This window comes from Merops nubicus, unplaced genomic scaffold (genome assembly GCF_000691845.1).
Source record: "Merops nubicus isolate BGI_N331 unplaced genomic scaffold, ASM69184v1 scaffold49095, whole genome shotgun sequence".
Taxonomy (NCBI): Eukaryota; Metazoa; Chordata; class Aves; order Coraciiformes; family Meropidae; genus Merops; species Merops nubicus.
In genome coordinates, this window is record NW_008611256.1 from 1 (window position 1) to 17,659 (window position 17,659).

The following is a 17,659-nucleotide window of genomic DNA, read 5'->3' on the forward strand; positions in this document are numbered from 1 at the left end:
GGCGCCCCTGGCCGGCTGGCTCCCAAAAACGAGTGTTCGTGCGCCTCGTTCGCGTCTGCAGTTCTGTGTTTGTGATCCTGAGGGATACGGAAAGGAAACGCTTCTGCAGGTGTCTTTGCAGGAGTGATTTTGTTCAGATTCTTCTGTGGCACAGTCTCACGTTATCAGTGCAGTGGACTCACATACCGCGATTCGCTTCCTCAGGAAGGCGGCGTTTCGTCTGGAGGGAGCACATAAAAACGGAGACGCGGGCTGGGCTGTACCTGAGGGGTGGAAGGTTGTGCCGTTGAGAGGGTGAGCTTCAAGCGTATCTTGTGGGCCTGTGCTCACCAAACACAGCGTCTAGGTAGTGGAAGAGGAGAAGATTGGAGGGTAATTTGGAAGGAAAAAAGTGACTTGAATAGGAACACATTTGAGCAGTGAAATTAGTTACAATCCAAATATTAAATTGGATGGTTTTTTTCTCTTCTGTGAAATGCTGGAATAGTTTGTAGAATGCTCTGGTGTGAGCTCACTGTATATGGGCTGTGTTTTTCTTACATGGTGGCAAGATCTTGAGACCCATAGACCGTGTTCCTGGGCTGGTTTATGCGTAAATGCAGCTATACATCCATGCAGAATGAAGCTCTTTTCTTCTGTGATGTCTCTTGTAAGGTGTTTGTAATGCAGCTAATGTCAGATTATTCTGTATTTAACTTCAGGTTAATGATGTTCTCCATCTAGCTTGCTATCGTAGACCTCTATTTGTAAAAGCCTTAAAAGAGTGTGAAACTACTGTTTTACATTACAAGTGATGAACTCTGTACAGACATAATTAATGTGTATGTCTGTAATGCTTCAAGACGGCAAAGATAAATTTTTGGGCAATATCACATGGGAGGGATCAAGGGGAGGAGGTGGATAAAGACTCAGAATCAGAAGGCATAGAATAGATCCTTACACAGGATATGTGTGAAAAATTATTTAATATAAAGGTCACTCACTGTAAGTAGAATAATACATTTTTCATAAGTTGTTAATGCCACATTCCAGTCTCTTCTAAGTGTTCTGTTTTGTGTCTGATTTGACTGTTAAAGATGTTTTACTGTAGAATGATTAGACTGGCTAGTGGATAGCTAAACTTTTACACCAAAAGAAAATGAGGGAATAGCCATTCATAAAAAATACCAAAGTAACTTTATAAACTATTTTTAGGAGAGACTCTACAAGTGAATGAGAACTTCTTTCTACGGAACTGAGGTGAAGAACTTCACCATGGGTCAACAAATTTCAAACCAGACACAAACTGTAATTAACAAGTTGCCAGAAAAAGTAGCAAAACTTGCCTGTTTGGTTCAAGAAAGTGGTTTCCTAACATATGAAGAGTTTCTGGGAAGAGTAGCTGAACTTAATGATGTGTAAGCCTTACTTTGTTTCCTTCTTTTTTTCATGTTTTACAGAGACCTTACAATATATTTTCCTGTGCTGGCTAAGCCAGAACTGGCCATGTGGTTTTGAGATGTTTCCTTCAGTTCTTAAAATTTCCATAAAGATGCAGTGCTGCTTCCTCTCTGCTCGTCAGTTTTGATAGGAAGCAGCAATACAAGCCCCATAAAGACAATACAGCTATACTAGGAAGGAAGTACCTGAGACAGAATGTTTGTGACCACCTCTCCACCTCTGTGGGTGTGCAATGCTGGTCCTCATTAAAGATGAGAGGTGCCTTACTGTCTGAAACCAGTGACCAAGATAATCCCAAACAAAAGGCTAGATAAGTAAGATTTTTTCATAGTCTGCCTTTTGTTCAGCTGATATATTGATGGTAAAAAGAACTGAATAAAAAAGCAGACTTGTAATTTTTACCCAATATTTATATTATAAATGAAATTTATAATGAAATATAAATTATAAAATGAAGAGAAAACATACATTGTGAAAAGGGGCTTTGTAGTGTGTGGCTTTTGGTAGCATTTGATGTTTAATGTAAATTTATATTCGGTTTAGAAATTGTCTTGTAGAGTATCATACTTTTATGAATGACCTTTAGGGACAGATAGCTGTCCCCTGGACAGATGCATAAATAGATTTTGAAGAACACTATATTCTGTCTGAGAATCTAAGCATGTCTTAGTATAATTAACTCCAAAATATTGTTGTTTGAGTGTTTTTTTAATTTCTTCAGTGTTTACTTTAGCCTGAATATAACAGCACGTTCTGATTCTTATGGAATAGACCTTTGTGTCTGTGTTAGGTTAAAAACCACACCAAACCCAACAACCAAAACAAAAACCAAACCAAAAATCTCAAGATCACCTGAAGCTTTCACCCAACTGCTTCATTATTAATATATACTAACAAAAACTCACTTCATCTGCATGTTTTGGTTCTTGCTTGCTTTTTTTACATACATGATAAGGAAGTAACATTTTTAGATTGAACTACAAGATTGTATGATTACTGCTGGAAACAGTGAACGTGTATATAACTTAAAGTGTCAGTAAAGGACACTTGCTGATGCTGGATTGAGAGACTTGCACATAATATTATGAAATTTACTGTGCAGTTTAAAGTGCAGTGGAGTGTGTATTTTATATTTAATGACATGCTAAGAGAGCTTTAATGTCCTTGGGTGGTATTGATAAAATCTCTTTAAGGATAAAGAGGACATAGGTGAACAAAAAATAATACTGCAGTGGCTGAGGTGGCTGATCTGTGCATGTCTAGCATGTGACGTAAAATTGATATTTCTTTATTTCAGTACTGCAAAATTGGCTTCTGGACAAGACAAACATCTGTTGTTTGAAGTGCAGCCTGGTTCTGATTCTTCTGCTTTCTGGAAGGTGGTCGTTCGGATAATATGTACTAAAGTAAGACTACTGAAAAATATAATTTGATGGGGTTTTTGTGTACAGCTATTTGAGGACTGTCACTTGCTGGAAAAAATCCAGCACGTGCTACATATATTTTGAGTCTGTATTTTGATATAAATGACATATTCAAGGATACTACTTGAGAGAAAGGAAGTCTAAATTCTAAGTTTCCACAAAAAGCAAGTTAACAAAAATATTTTCATAACTAAGTTTAAGGGACAGATATCTTGGAGCTTTAAAGCCCATTCATTACAAATTCAGATGATTTGTGAGGTCAAGTCATGGTAATCAGAGTACAACAAATGGGGAACTATAGAATTTGACATTGGTATAAGTTAGTAATTCCAAGCACTAGCCTTTGAGCTAGTGTAACTATATATTCTGATTCCTTAGAAAATCAATCGAAAAGTTAAATGTTTTAACTTCGTTTGAAGACTGTTACTAAACTTCCTATGTTTGCTCTTTCTAATGAGGTTTTCCCTCTCTGTATTCTATCAAGTAACATCCTTAAATGGTCCTGAATCCACTGAGCAATCTTAATGTACAGTTTCAACCAAGCCAAGTCTCAAATTTTTTTTTAAAAGTAACAGTTTGTAATTTTCTCTCCATTCATAATTTTCTCTAAGTTTGCCCTTAGTTTTCATTAAGGTAGCCATCGTTGTAGGCCATTTTAAGTTCAAATATTAAATGTTTTTTCTATTCTTTGTTCTAAGTTTAGCCTGTTTTGGTTTTTTTTGCATTAGGTCCTTACTCACAGCTTAATCCATTTGAGTAGTGATAACTGTCTCACCCTAAAAATGCAGTCCTAACTGTGATATTCCTCATGATGAAACAATTGTGTTTGCAGGTCCCTTATTGAAGCAAACTGCCATTTGCTAACATAGTGATGGGCACTTGGGACAGTAGCTACTGCCATGAGAATTGCACTGCATTAGAAGAATTTTGAGCAATGTCAAGTAACAATCTGATATGTAACTGTAAACAATTCTTATATCTTAAGATAAATAAAACAACTGGCATTGTGGAGGCTTCCCGAATCTTGAACTTGTATCAGTTCATTCAACTTTATAAAGACATCACAAGCCAAGCGGCAGGAGTTCTTGCACAGAGTGGTACTTCTGAAGAAGCTGCTGAGAGTTTGATGTCTGTGCCATCTTGCCAGGCCAGCTTCTGGATGGGAAGGTATTTTGATATACTCTAGCTTCTGACCATCGTTATAACATAAAATTTTGCCTGTTTTGTGTAAAACATGAGATAAAAAAACTCATGATCGGAAATGCATGCTCTTGGCACATGGAGAATTTGTATTGTCACAAGCATGAAAATAACAGCTTTTCTTGTACCAATAGAGCTGTAGTGTACTTGGGTGAAATTCTGTTGGTGTTACCATACTTCCACTTCAGAACAATCATTTTAGTGAACCCTTCTAACATAAACATGGTATATGTTGAATCTCGTGAATAAGGAAACGGGGGGAAATGGAATCAGCTGCAGCTACAAATCCAGGGGGTTTGACAGTGTTTGTTTAAACAGATTTTGTTATTGTTCCGCTTAAGCTTTCTCTTCCTGTTTTACATTTTGGCATGTGATAGTTCCCATCTGTTGCCACTAGAAATTCATCAATTGTAGTAATAATTTAAATTGTAAGACTGGAAAAATGTGAATTGTCTCACACATGTTGACATCCTGCTTTGTTAACTAGAGGAAAAGCAAATGACAGGTCAACACCTGCAAAAACTCTGTTCATACTGAATTTAACAGCAAGAAGCTTGTTACCCTTTCCCTCTGTGGAAATGTTGCTACCAGTAATTTCTTACTTTTAACTATCTGACAGAGTTGAGACTCAGTTTCAAGTGAGGTGGAGATAGGTTTTACAAGAGAAAGTAGTTAATGGTATAGTTCCCTGGATCAACCACTGAAGAGCTGGTAGCCAGGCATTTACACAAGGTACTGAGCAGTCTTTAGAATGTCACACTCCAGCTGTTAGAAGGAAAAAGAGGTTGTCTATAGCTCACTGGTTTTTCTGAGTAATTGGATTGCAGAATGTATTTCTCTAATTTCCTGTTTCTCTTGTTTGAGAACAAGTAATCCTCAATTATTTGCTCTCCTGAGTTACTAAAATGATAGCATTAGGAGGCAAATTGTAGATGTTTGGGAACGTGTATTTTCATGCTTTTTCTCAAAGACACATGGCTATACCAGAACACACTTATATCTGCAAATGCCTTTTTGCTTCAAACAAACCAACCCCAGATGCATACACAGAACAACTTCATGTATTGCTAAAGCAAATGAGAAGATACCAGGTGTCTTAGGTGAGTTTCTTTTCAATGCTCGGACTGGGAGATGGGGAGATGAGCATCCTTTGTGTTTGTAAACTTCATGGCTTGAGGTAGTATTAGTGAAAAATAACAACCAAAGAGTATACTTCTCTGTGGTAATACGCTGGGATAAAGTGAGCTTATCTCTTATCCAGGTTTTTGAAGCTGTGAGGGTGCTTAGTCTGTATTTTCCCTCAGGTATTTTACACAAAGGAGAGCTGTTTGTTATCCCATGATACCCTCCAGTTTGCCTCAGTTCTTCTCACCTTTAGACATCTTTCATCTCTGCAAGAGCTAGGTGTCACTGTCCAAAACCAGCAAATATTATCTGTTTCATTCTTCTTAACTTCTTCCATTGGAATAATACCCCTTTTCTCTACAACATCCACTTCCTATTTGGAGCATTCCAAAATGTCCATAAGTGGTTTATGCTTTCTGATAATGAAGAGACAAGCATTTCCCTAGTTTGTCATTCTTGTATTTTATACCGTTTCTTCAGAAACTTAGTCCTATGGCTAAATCTTAGGTGTCAGAGACTTTGTAAATAGGACATCTATTTTAAGTATAATTGCTTGTATATACACCAGCAAATCTCAAGAACTGAAGTGTTATCAAAGGTTAGTACTCAAGAGTTGCATGGGGGAAGGAAAGGAAAGGGAGCAAGTGCAGAGAACCTGGTGACAAAAGATATTTTTTTTGGAAACTTGTCCTCACTGTATGTGAATCACTGTAATTCTTAAAAAAAAAAAAATAATCTAACATTCTGAAGTAATTTCTCGAAAAGCAAATTTAAAAGGAAACGACAAGGACTTAGTGAAGATTTTTTTTAAGAAAGTGTGTTAATTGCTGTCCATTAGCTGTCTAAACTGTACAACTGAAAAATGACTCTGTGTTTGACAGGCTCCCAAGATAATGAAGCAAAAATGGTCTGGTAATAGTCATTAAGGTGGACTGTCTCTCCTGAAATGCCATTCTTTCTAGAATGCTGCTTCTGTGCTCCAAGTCACAGAAGGGTTTCCCAAATCAGGATTTTTGGAGAACCTGCAAATTTCAGAAAACTTGCTTGGCTGTCTTTGAAGTGAGCCATGACTACAAAATCAGGGAACTTTAACCTGTCTAGTTAGGGCAGTGAAAGCTGAGGATTGTCTGAACATTTTCACCCAGAAGTCCTGATAATGCAAATATCAGGAGATACTACTGTTAGGAACTTTAGATAGAGATACCTATTATTTGGGGAAAAAAGTGAAGACAGCTAAAATGTCTGTCTTGGGGCATGATCTAACTTAAACTCCCTTCCACTCCCCTCGCCAACAAGAAAACCTAGAAGCTTCACTGGAAAAGCTGTAGTAACAGTGAACTTGAGAGAATCCTTATTTGAAGGAACAATCACAAGGAATGTATTACAAGCTAAAACCAGCCTTTTCAACATAATGAGCAGTTTAGCTCTTGGCATTTTGGTAGCATGTGAAACTAGTAAACATGCCTTCTAGGAGTAACCCTCCTAGACATGTAAGTTTTTATCTAGCATATAAGCCAATACACACAAATTTGACGGAGATTGTTATGGAATAGTTCAGCCTGACACACTGTGAAAGGGAGGCAGATTCCTTTCCTGCCTTTAGAGTAAACAGTGTTTCTGTTCTTCTGTCCAGTCATGAGGTATTTAACAGTTACAACTTCTCACACTTCCGTGTTGATATGAAGAAGTATTTGCGTAACCCTGCACAACACCAAAAGCACCACATGACACACCAAAAAAAATGTCTGTTCTCATGTAGTTTAGTTCATTTACTGCTCTTTGTTGGTCGGTTGAGGTTATGTCTGCTGACATGGGCTGGGGTGGTGCTATTAGTCTATTCACAAAATTGTGTTCCTTCCAGATCAAGTACAAGTGTTCCTTTCTGTCCATCCCTAATTATTATGATAAATGGAGTAACTTGTGTAGTTACTAGGGCATAAATATCAACCTTTTTAGTTATCTGGGAAAAAATACTGTCTTCTTTTCTGCAGGGTTAAACAGTTGACAGATGAAGAGGAGTGTTGCATCTGCATGGATGGGCGTGTTGATTTAATCTTGCCGTGTGCTCACAGCTTCTGCCAGAAATGCATTGATAAATGGTAATACATATTAAAGGATATTATTTTATAGTATGTGCTGGCTATCTGACAAGTTTCAGTTTGGTCTGCCAGATTCCATTGTTCCCATATAATATAATGTCTGAAGATGCTTGCAAGCTAATGTATGTATACATAGCAAGCTTGAGTAAACTCAAACTGCAGCAGAAGGAAAGAAGGATTTCAGGATTTATAAACATATCCTGAAGAATTCAATTTTGGAAAAAGAGATGTCAAAAGTTCTTTTCAGCATTTGTTTTCCAATTTCCTGCATCTTTATTCTTGTAAAATTAAATTATTGTATCGCTTGAAAACTAGACAAGAAAGGGTATATGTTGATAGTAGCATTTTACACTTCACAAAATCTCATTAAAAGCTTTTTTTTCAAGAAAAATAGCAATAGTTTGTAAGATTGTGCAAATACAAAAGTAAGTTGATTTGTCTTACCACTTGTTCAGGAAATAACTGACTGAGGGATTTTTTTCTGTGTGTCATCATTTCACTTGAAATAAATAGCATACATTTTACTAATTTAAATATATCAGACTTTTCCAGGAAAATATTTTACCTTAATAGCAACACCTTCAAATTTATGTATAACATGTATCTCACAATGTATGTTCAACTTCACAGTAAACTGAACAGCTTTTCATATTTTGCATCTGCCTGTTACAGAAGTTACAGGAAAACTGAAAAATTGCTTTGTGGAGGAGTGTAGCTCTTTGGCCATTCAGAAGACCTACAAGGCTTAGACAGGTGGTGTGGCAGTCTAGCATTAGGTGATATGGATATTCTCAGTTAAAGGCTCTTTTTGACTAGTTAATGCAAGTTATTTTACGTTTAAGTCACGTCATCTGTGCATGACAGTTTGTTTTGTGGCTTTTTCAAAGGCTTATCAAGGAAGTTCCTCTTGCAACACCATGCCCCCACAAGAAAAAAAAAAAACAGTAAAAATTGCTGGATCTCGGAGTGCAGCTTCCTTTTCTGGGGAAATATATTAACATCTGTTGGTAACACAGGGCTTAGTTCTCTCTATTGACAACAAAGGGAACCAAAACATCAAACTCAAATGTAAACATCTGCAATTAGGTGAGATGAACCCAGCCCATAATTCTTCAGGTTTTTCACCCATGACTACAGTGGAGAGTAAATTATATTCTACTTTGGCTAATAAGTCAGCTGAATTCTCCAGTTACACAGTTCTTTTTTTGGTATTCAGTTTTAAAGATTCATCTCTTTTTAACCAAGGCAGATAACAGAAGCTCTCAGCTCAGAAGCATAACTGTTTGGGACCCAACTTACTTGGTGAAGGGGGATGAGTTATCCTGAGGGACCAATTCTAAACTTCACTGGGCTGAATGAGTCAGGAAAAGGTTTCCTTTTATATAGGAAGCTTAAGGGGACTGGTTCCATAAGTACCTCAGCTGAGTATCTAAAGCTATGAAGAATTCATTTAGACCATGGATTTCCATTTAAACTTTATGGACTGGTAGACAGATGCATTCCATTTAATCTGAGCAAATTTGATGATGAGGCACATCACTCCAAATTTATCACTCAAAGAATGGAGCTACATGCAGAATTGTTGACCAGTCTTCCTCACAGAGAAGAAGTTTTATACAAACAAAAAAATATACAAGTGGTCTGATCCAGTTGACCTGATCATTCTTGAAGTTCTCACTGAGTTGGCTGGGTTTTTGTTTTTGTTTGTTGTGTTGTTGTTGTTGTTGTTTTGTCTGGGGGCTCTTCTGGCTTTTTTTTTTTTTTTTGTCCAGGAAGAGACCATCAGTGAAAAATACACATTTCTTTGACTTCCTAACAGGAGTGATCGTCACAGAAGCTGTCCTGTCTGCCGTCGGCAAGTGACTGGGGCAAGTGATTCTTGGGTGGTCTCAGACGCACCTACAGAAGATGATATTGCTACTTACATATTTAACATGGTAGATGAGGTGGGCCAGCCTCACAGACCCTGACACTGGCCAACAAGCTGATGATAGCAGAAGTACTTGAAGCTTTCAATTTCATGAACGTCTGTTTTACCTCTCGTCATTCTTCCACAGTCTGTCTTTTACTTCTTGGCTGCTGTGAATCTGTGCTGCTCTTTTAAAACACAGGGGTGTATGAGCCAATGTATGTGTGTGCAGTCTTAATTATTAATTTGGACTTTTATTAAACTCTTTGATCATTAACAAAGTTTATTTTAACAACTTTTGATATTAACGGTTTGACTACCAGAATCAATTTATGACAGCACAACTACAACTGCTAACTGCTGTTCAAATGTTGCAGTACTGCTACAGAAGATGAACCATGTGATGGCTTGACCTCATGGTTCTTACCCTTAAAAGCACTCCCTTGTGGTTTCATGACTAACATGAATAAAGATGATGAGTTAGCACCAGTGAGTATTAATCTCAAATTTTACTGCTGAAATTTGAAGATGTGCCACTGCCTGCTCTTCAGTAGCCAGTTATTGCTGCTTTTAGTCTTTACATGTAGGCACTGATTTCAGTCTGCTCTGTTATGAGTTTTAGTCTTAATCATTTGAGATCTCTTTTGGAGAGTGTAGGCAGCTCTGTAAATGTACTTGGACACTTCCCTGTGTTCTTTAAACAAGATTCTCTCTTAGAATATTTTTAAAAATACGATATTTAGCATTGTCTTAATAGCTTGGAAGTGTTAAAAAGTTTCATACAAAATCCTAAAAAAAGTAAATTGGTTTCTTTATAGTTTTTTTGATTAAGAACAGCCAAAATTTTTTTTTAAACATTAGGCATATCTGAAGAGAATGACTTTGAATTAGCAGTTAAGGTGTAGTTTAGTCTTATGCTGTGGTTTTATCTGCTTCTCTTGAGTTTTTGAAATTATGAAATCGATGTTGTAAGGTACTCTAAGAGTTATAAGGTGATAATCTAAGTAAGGGTGCTGTGCTTTATATCTACAAGTGCAATATGCTTTCATGTAGCAGAGAGAATCTTCTACTTAATTTATGTTGCTTGCAGTGACATATGCATGTAACAGCCTAGGAAAAGGGGTATCACAATTGGAGTGCAACAGTGGATTTCTATATCTAGGAGAGTAAAATCTTTAGAGTTGAGTTTAGACAGTCTAAAATAAATTATTAGTATTCATGAAACGCATCTTAAGCCTCTTGCCTAAATAGTGTTACAGAAGCCAACTGCTATTGTAGAGTATTAATTGATGATTTAATTTTTAAAAATATATATTAGCAAATACTACTATACAATTGAGGCTACTGAGAGAGAAATACTCAAGTGTAACATTTGAGGGAATATCAGCATAAATCTTACTTACTCTAAGACTGCATTTTTAGTGTACCATATTTATTAAAATTCAATGATGCCCTAAGGCTAAGGCCTTTTATCACAGAGGTTCTGAACTAAAAGGTGTGTGCATATGTAGATATGCACATTTGGGTTATTTATCTTAATTGGCTACAAAATAATTACATTTGGGACCAGATCTTGGGAATGTCTGTTATACTTGTATTTGTTAAGGAACATGCATAGCATATGACACCCGTTTGAGCTTGGCTTACGGCACAATTATCAGATTTATCATAGACATTAAGACAGATAAGCAACGTACTCTTCCTGTGTGTATCATCTAAAAGCCAGTGTGGCTTACTGTGTAAATCTGTATTTATTGAAAAATCCACTTAACAAATGTATATAGGTTAGAACTAATTTTTTCCCTTTGCTAATCCTTTGATATCAGTGAAGTAGTCTTCAGCAAATGTATGGACTCTGTGGTTGCAAAAAGGCAGTTATTACTTGAGTTGAAAATTGTTAATGGTCAGGGATTTTCCACTAAGTTATTTGCAATACTCCTAATAACACACCAAGTAATAACACACCAAGTTGGTTTTACTTCATTTTTTGAGCTTGCATTAGTCCCTGTTCAGAACTTTAAAATAACCTTTGAATTTTTTAGACTTTTTATATCACTGGAACAGAAAAAGCACCTAAATTAAAGCTTCAAGCTAAGTTTATTTTTCAGGTATTTCAAGAATTATACTTCTGAACTGAGATTTTATGTTGACTTTCTGCTGGGAACTAACATGAACTTCTTAAAATGTAATTTTATAATGATGTAAACAGGTTGTTAATTGCAGCATAATGGCACTTGCAATTACAATATAAACTAATGCAAAATTTATTTAAAAAGTGAAAAAGTAAACTTTGTACTCTGTACAGCTTTTTTTAAATTAAGTTGCTGTAATTCTTACTGCTATGATGTAGGTACTGTAATGTGTGCCTTGTAAAATATATGTACTGTATGTTATATGGGATAATAAGTACGTTATCACTGAAAAACTAGTAATTTGGTACTGTTTGGTACTGCCTAGTCTGAAGTGCTACATGTAGCAAACAATTTTGCAAAAGGAAAAGGAATGGCATTGGCAGGGATGTGGTAGTGGGTTCCAGAAGCTAGACCTTGAGAATGCGAATTACTGCGGATAGGTGTTGGTGGGGGGCATTAGAACACACTAAACTTTCTTGTGTTAAGTGAAGATTTATTACAGGTTTAATGTGAAATTGTAATTTAAACATTGTAGATTCTTATTAATAGCTAAGGATATTCCAGTATATTAAACTTTGTGTATTAATTGTGTAATAAAGTTACTTTGGAAGAAATGTCAAAGTTCTTTTAAGTTTAAGGAGTCCTTTGGCTTCAATACCATAAAATCTTGAAAAGTGAATTTTAATCTAAATACAATTCCCTTGTACAGGTGGTGTCATTCAGAGGATGCCACTGTAAGTCGGATGTCTCTTAAACTTTGAAGTGTAACATTAACACGGTAGCTTAAACACGGCTCTGCAAAAAAGACAAAGATTCACTGATTCTTTTGTCAAAATGAATTAATTCGAACATTCTGCAGTGATGGGAACAATTAAAACAACTTTACTTCTTAAAAGGACAGTATTGAGGAGCAAGTTTCTTTGGGGAAAAGTTGGGGGGGGGGTTTTGGTTGGTTTTGTTTTTACTTCTTTGTGTGGTTTACTTTTTCCCCCAAAGATATTCCATTGTGTTTCTGATAGTATTTTGGAGCTTAAGAAGGCTAAGGTTTGGAGTGTTCTTTCTCCTCAGATTTTTCCTGATTTTTTTGAAGAATTGAAGTATATAGTTAATGTAATTGTTTCCTCTGTCTAGTTACTTGGTTTATGTTTGGATCTTTCAAAGCCAAGTGAGAAGTGGGACAGGAATTCATTAACAGATCAGGAAATGAAAATTGGAAAACTTACCAGTTGACAGACACACCAGGAGGCAGGTGTACTTGAATCAACAAATGTTTGTATTTACTAGGTTTCAAGCTTAGACACCGTATTAATGTAACGTGCATGTTTCTTCTTTTAATGGTAAATGGCATATTTAACTTGCTTATATTTCCTTTAAAGAGGAAAAGAGAATTCTGTATAAAAAATGTTTTCTAGTCCATAGTTATTCCAGTACTGGAAACACAAGGCAACCAGTGAGATCTCTGTGCTATAGGTTTGAACTGAACTGTTAAATTCCACCCCTGTGTAGCTGTGTGTGCCAAATGCATTATTTTTAGAAGGAACATCCTAGGTGCTTGAATAAGTGGGAGCTGTATGTTAACCTGTCTGGCCTTAATTCTTGACATTGTATATGCATATTTTTAAAATATTTTATCCACCAAGTATTATACAGTAACTAACACTACATTATTTTTGTTTGGTTTTTTTGTTGTTGTTATAACTTCTTGAAGATCACTTACCATAAGGTTTTATTCTCACTTGTTTTAAGTGGGTGAATGGAATTCTGCATTCTTACGTGTCTTAAAAATTCGGGATTTCAAAACTCTAATTTTTTAATTGTAATTTCTTCAGATGTTTGGTTCTGAGGCCTAGAATTTATAATTCTACTACATACTCTGACTGAGCATTCTTTTTTGGTTGCTACCTGCAGCTGAAATTAACATGACTGGGACAGTGTTCTTTTCCAGTAACCACAGTGTACAATCGCCATGTAAGGTGTTTTGCTGTGAACTAGCCATGTACCAATGAATATAATGTCTGTGAGGAATCTGACAACACTATTCTACTATTATTCTACAATTCTACTTTTGTGTCTGAGCTGTCATGATGTTAATTAGCAGATGACTGCTTACCTATTGCTTATCTCACTAACCTAACTATTGAGGTTAAAATAGTAAACATTGAATATGGGTTTTGTAAGCCTGACTTTAAAAAAAATACCAGTTTTGTAAACTTGGATTGGAACTTAGTGCCCAGTATGTTTCTAGTGGAATGAAGAATACTATCCAAACAGGTAATTAAATGAGCAGTCTTTGGTTCAAAGTGCCATTTAAAAATACAAGGTGTTTTTATGAATTAAGCTTAAATAAGTCAGAAAGTTGCCCTTCTGGAATTTGGTTGCATGTGGACAAGATGGCGTTTTGATACAGCATCCATGCTGATGTGGTTCCAACCCACTTCTGTAGACTTCCCAAAATGTTTTTGTGTGAGACAGTACCCATTAGTCATGGTTAATGACTAATGAATGAGCAGTGTAGGTGTCTTAGTATTACATATACTGTTCTCTATACTGCTTAACAGTGAAATTTAGTGCTTTCAGAGGTATGGGGGAGAAATACACATTCTTTGGTTACAGATGAATCTGTGCTCTTGGTCTTCATGAGTGCTGCCTGAATGCAGGAAAAAAGGGGGTTGTGTACAGAAAGAGACATTGATCTTCATCTAAAAATCTGCATTACATTTCCTACTGAAGACAGTAATTTGTGTTAAACTATTTTCCCTCAGAAGTCATCTTGACTGTAGCAGATCATCAATGCTGATATTAACTACTTATATCAGTTTGTCACTTATTGGCTTCTTAGTGGTGTTCTTTTTTGTCAGATAAAGTTGTTCTGTGTGGTGCTTAAATTGTTCTAGCTGGGACTGTTGGAACTGCTTTCCTGCTCCCAAATTTAGGTGCTTTTACTCACAGATTAGTATCAGGATGAGATTCCAGGATCAGGAAGAGGTGTTGCAAGCTACTACCCTGATACCCAGTTTGGATAAGGAGAGAGACAGTGGGGGCAGCCCTGCAACACAGTTTCACTTCAAGACTTAATGCAAGGACTTCTGTTGGCCCAAGTCAGAACAGCTGGTTTTCATTAACACTGAATTGCTTGAAGTCAACTAAACTTTTAGCTCCTTTCCCTAAATATTGCTTATTATCTTCTCTCTCTCCTCTGTGGTTTTTTTTTCTTCAGTTCTCATGCTGTGGTAGTACTTAATTCTGGTTTAGTTTTCTGTACTGCTAACAGTTTAATTGCACAGGATTTCAGTTTTAATTAAATGTGGAGATTTTGAGCAGCTACAATTTTATTGAGATGTATGCAGACACAAAAACCCTAACCCATGCTCTTTCATAATTTATTTATTGGTATAATGTCTAATAGTTCCACAAGAGGCAAAAGATAAACATCATTTAACCCAGGAACAGGAAGAAAAATCAATTTTTACAGATCTATTCCCCTCCCCCTTTTTCCGACTTAGATTCTTAAGAACAGAAAGGTTTAGCCACAAGAACAATGATATGAGAAGATAATGTAGCTCACAATGAGAAAGAAACTGTATTATGCAATGGCAGAGCAAATACCTCAATTTTGTTGAAGTAACACAAGAGAATGGAAGAGAATCACTAGAAATTGCTCAGATAGGTATTTTGTAAACATCAAATAACCATAATTAGTTCAGAGCACTTTATACTTTCACCTACAATAGTTAACTGATTTAAGTGTGTCTTGAATAATGCTTGAACCTTAATACCAGTGAAATGGTAAGAAAATTAAATGTTCTCCCATTCTGAAGCAACACACACTCCAATCACAATCTACGACAATGTTCTAGTCCCTTCCTGTCTCAGTAAAACGAGCTGTGGTGTAACCAGGTTTGATCTCCACACTGTCACAGAGGGGGTGGATCAGCAACTGCCCTGTCTTGCATTTGAATAAATACATACAACGGTAATTCAGGTGTCAGTAACACTTCAACACTGGATCTGCCCTTCATTACATACATACCCTAAAACTGCAAGGTTATTTTGAACAGCCATACATTAGCACAAACATGCAAGTTTAAAACCAAAAAGAAGCTGAAGTTTAAAAACCAAGCTTGAGAATCAGTAACTTTTGCCTAATTAAAGGATGATCAAAAGAGATGTAGCAGTGGAAGCTTGAAAGGATGTTGATTTGTTTCCCTAAATTCAACACTATTGGCTCAATTTTTCCTTAACAGCAGCACACAAGGAAGCACAGGAAACAGAACTTGTGGTCATAGCCGCTTGTGTTATTGTTATTACTGTCAAAATTTTGATGACTATCCATTAACTGAATATTCAAATCCATTTTTTTTTCTTTAATAAGAACTACAGACATATTAGAAGCTGATGTGTTTAAGTAAAGCTGAAAAGGTATTAAACATACACAAATTTGGTATACCAAGGAAACTAAGAAATCTAAGTGACAACAGAAGCAGCACTAATAGCAATCTTCAGGTGAAACAACACAAAGCTGTGTTTATCGGGTGAAAATACTTACCATTTAAATTCTTCAAACCAAGCATGTTGCTTATATAGTCTGGATGCAGATAGTTTTCTCAGGTAAATGTTTTGTTGGTAACTAGCTTAATGAGGGGTGTGAATGAAAACAAGATATTTCATTTTATGCAGCTAAAGTGCTTGAATGACTGTTCAGACGTCACCCTAAGAAAATTACACTTGCCAATCCTGATAGTGCATTATATGAGCTTCTAAAACATCTAGTAGTGGGGTTAGTATGCACTGTTGACTAATAACTAGACAATCTTATTCTCATACAGTTGAGCAGCATAGCGTGGTCTCACATGACTTTTAGCTGCACAAGGAATACAAAAGCAGGCACTAGCTGAACACTGCAGGCATTGGGCTAGGTCACTGAAGAGCTAAAATCAAATCTCCCACCAGCCTGCAATCACTGCAGTCATGCCCTATGGCACTGGCAAACTGTCATGGTGACTGGATGGCCAGAACTCCACGTCTGTGCCTCGGTCTCCCTCGTAGCAGCCTTGCTGCCAGGCTGCTTCCTGAGGGTCTCTAGGTTTACTTTCTCTTACAGGGCTCCTCCAGGGCTGCACAGCTCTATGAGGCGATAGGGAATTCCTCTTCCCTTCCTTTGGTGCCATTTCCCTGCCATCGCCATTCAGGACAGCAGGTACGTTAAAAGGTTTACATCTGGGTATTGCTTAAACTGCCACAGCCTGAGGAAACAGCCTATGTCTTCAGTGTAAATACATATTTAGGCCTTTAATGAGCTCTTTGGTACTGATGTCATCACTGCTACTTCTGACTGCATTTACAAGAGAAAGTGAGATGGATCAGCTCTTGAAAGGAAGGATGTAAGTGCCCAAGCTGCAGAAGGGCCTGGCCTAAGAAATACAAGTGGCACAAGACATTTGATGTTGTAAAATGTGCAGGGTTCCAGGTCTAATGAGGCTTGACTGGCTAGTATTCATCGTTTGCTTTTTATGCATTAATTCTTAATTACTGTTCTAAGATGCGTACCCTCCCTGTGTATTATATTAGGTACCCAGGCCTCTAACCATAGACTCAAGATCCTAGCTTAGGGACTAGGCCTTCAAATTACGGAGTGCAATGTTGGATTTACAGGCATCAGTATCCTCTGCTGCCCTTAGCCTCGAGTCTTTTTTCCTGCGAAACTACATGCAACTTCTGTGATACACAGATGCTCTCATGTTATCGTCTTTAACCCTCCCTGAATGAGTACTGTGTCTTAATAAGGATGATCAAATAGAAAAAAAGATTGAAAGTGATAAATATTCCAGTAGCTGTATTTTATAGCCACTCCACCATAAATAACAAGTTGAACATAGCAAGATTTGAAATGACATATTTCAAGTGGGCTAGCTTCTGTACAAAGAGACCATCTGTCTTCTCATTGAACTCTTAATTGACTAAAATACATACTAACACAAATGTAAAAAGATGTCAGAAGTAGGACCAGAACCGAGGTCTGGAGTTTCTACCACTGATGAATAAGAACACTTCCTTTGTTCAAGTAAAAAAAGTTTTCTTTACATGCAACCGAAATTACCTGCATAAATTTCCAAGTAATTTGAACTGGCATACCCACATATTCCTATTACAAAGCAATTAAAAAAGTGTTCTCAACTCTCAAGGCAAAGTTTTCATGATATAATTAGACTCATTATTACAGTGTACAATAGTAATGATTTTGACACCACATTTTCTATTTACTAGATATAAAAGCATTAATCTGCTTACAGATGTCCTACATGACAAGAGGAAGTAATTAGTCATTAAACA

At 36.6% G+C, this 17,659-nt stretch overlaps 1 protein-coding gene across 1 annotated transcript; it reads left to right on the top strand.

The window, feature by feature from the left end:
- Nucleotides 1–1,195: 1,195 nt before the first annotated feature.
- RNF141 (ring finger protein 141) lies at nt 1,196–9,435 on the top strand. Its single transcript, XM_008941145.1, has 5 exons — nt 1,196–1,397; nt 2,738–2,846; nt 3,850–4,031; nt 7,181–7,288; nt 9,108–9,435. The coding sequence occupies exons 1-5, from the start codon at nt 1,213–1,215 to the stop codon at nt 9,256–9,258; spliced, it is 735 nt and encodes a 244-aa protein (XP_008939393.1). The 5' UTR covers nt 1,196–1,212; the 3' UTR covers nt 9,259–9,435.
- Nucleotides 9,436–17,659: the final 8,224 nt, after the last annotated feature.

Bases quoted from the DNA above. Each gene is read 5' to 3' on its own strand.
- RNF141 (XM_008941145.1), top strand. From the start codon at position 1,213: ATGAGAACTTCTTTCTACGGAACTGAGGTGAAGAACTTCACCATGGGT. The intron at 1,398-2,737 runs GTAAGCCTTACT...TCTTTATTTCAG, and splicing joins GTAGCTGAACTTAATGATGT to TACTGCAAAATTGGCTTCTG. The intron at 7,289-9,107 runs GTAATACATATT...ACTTCCTAACAG, and splicing joins CAGAAATGCATTGATAAATG to GAGTGATCGTCACAGAAGCT.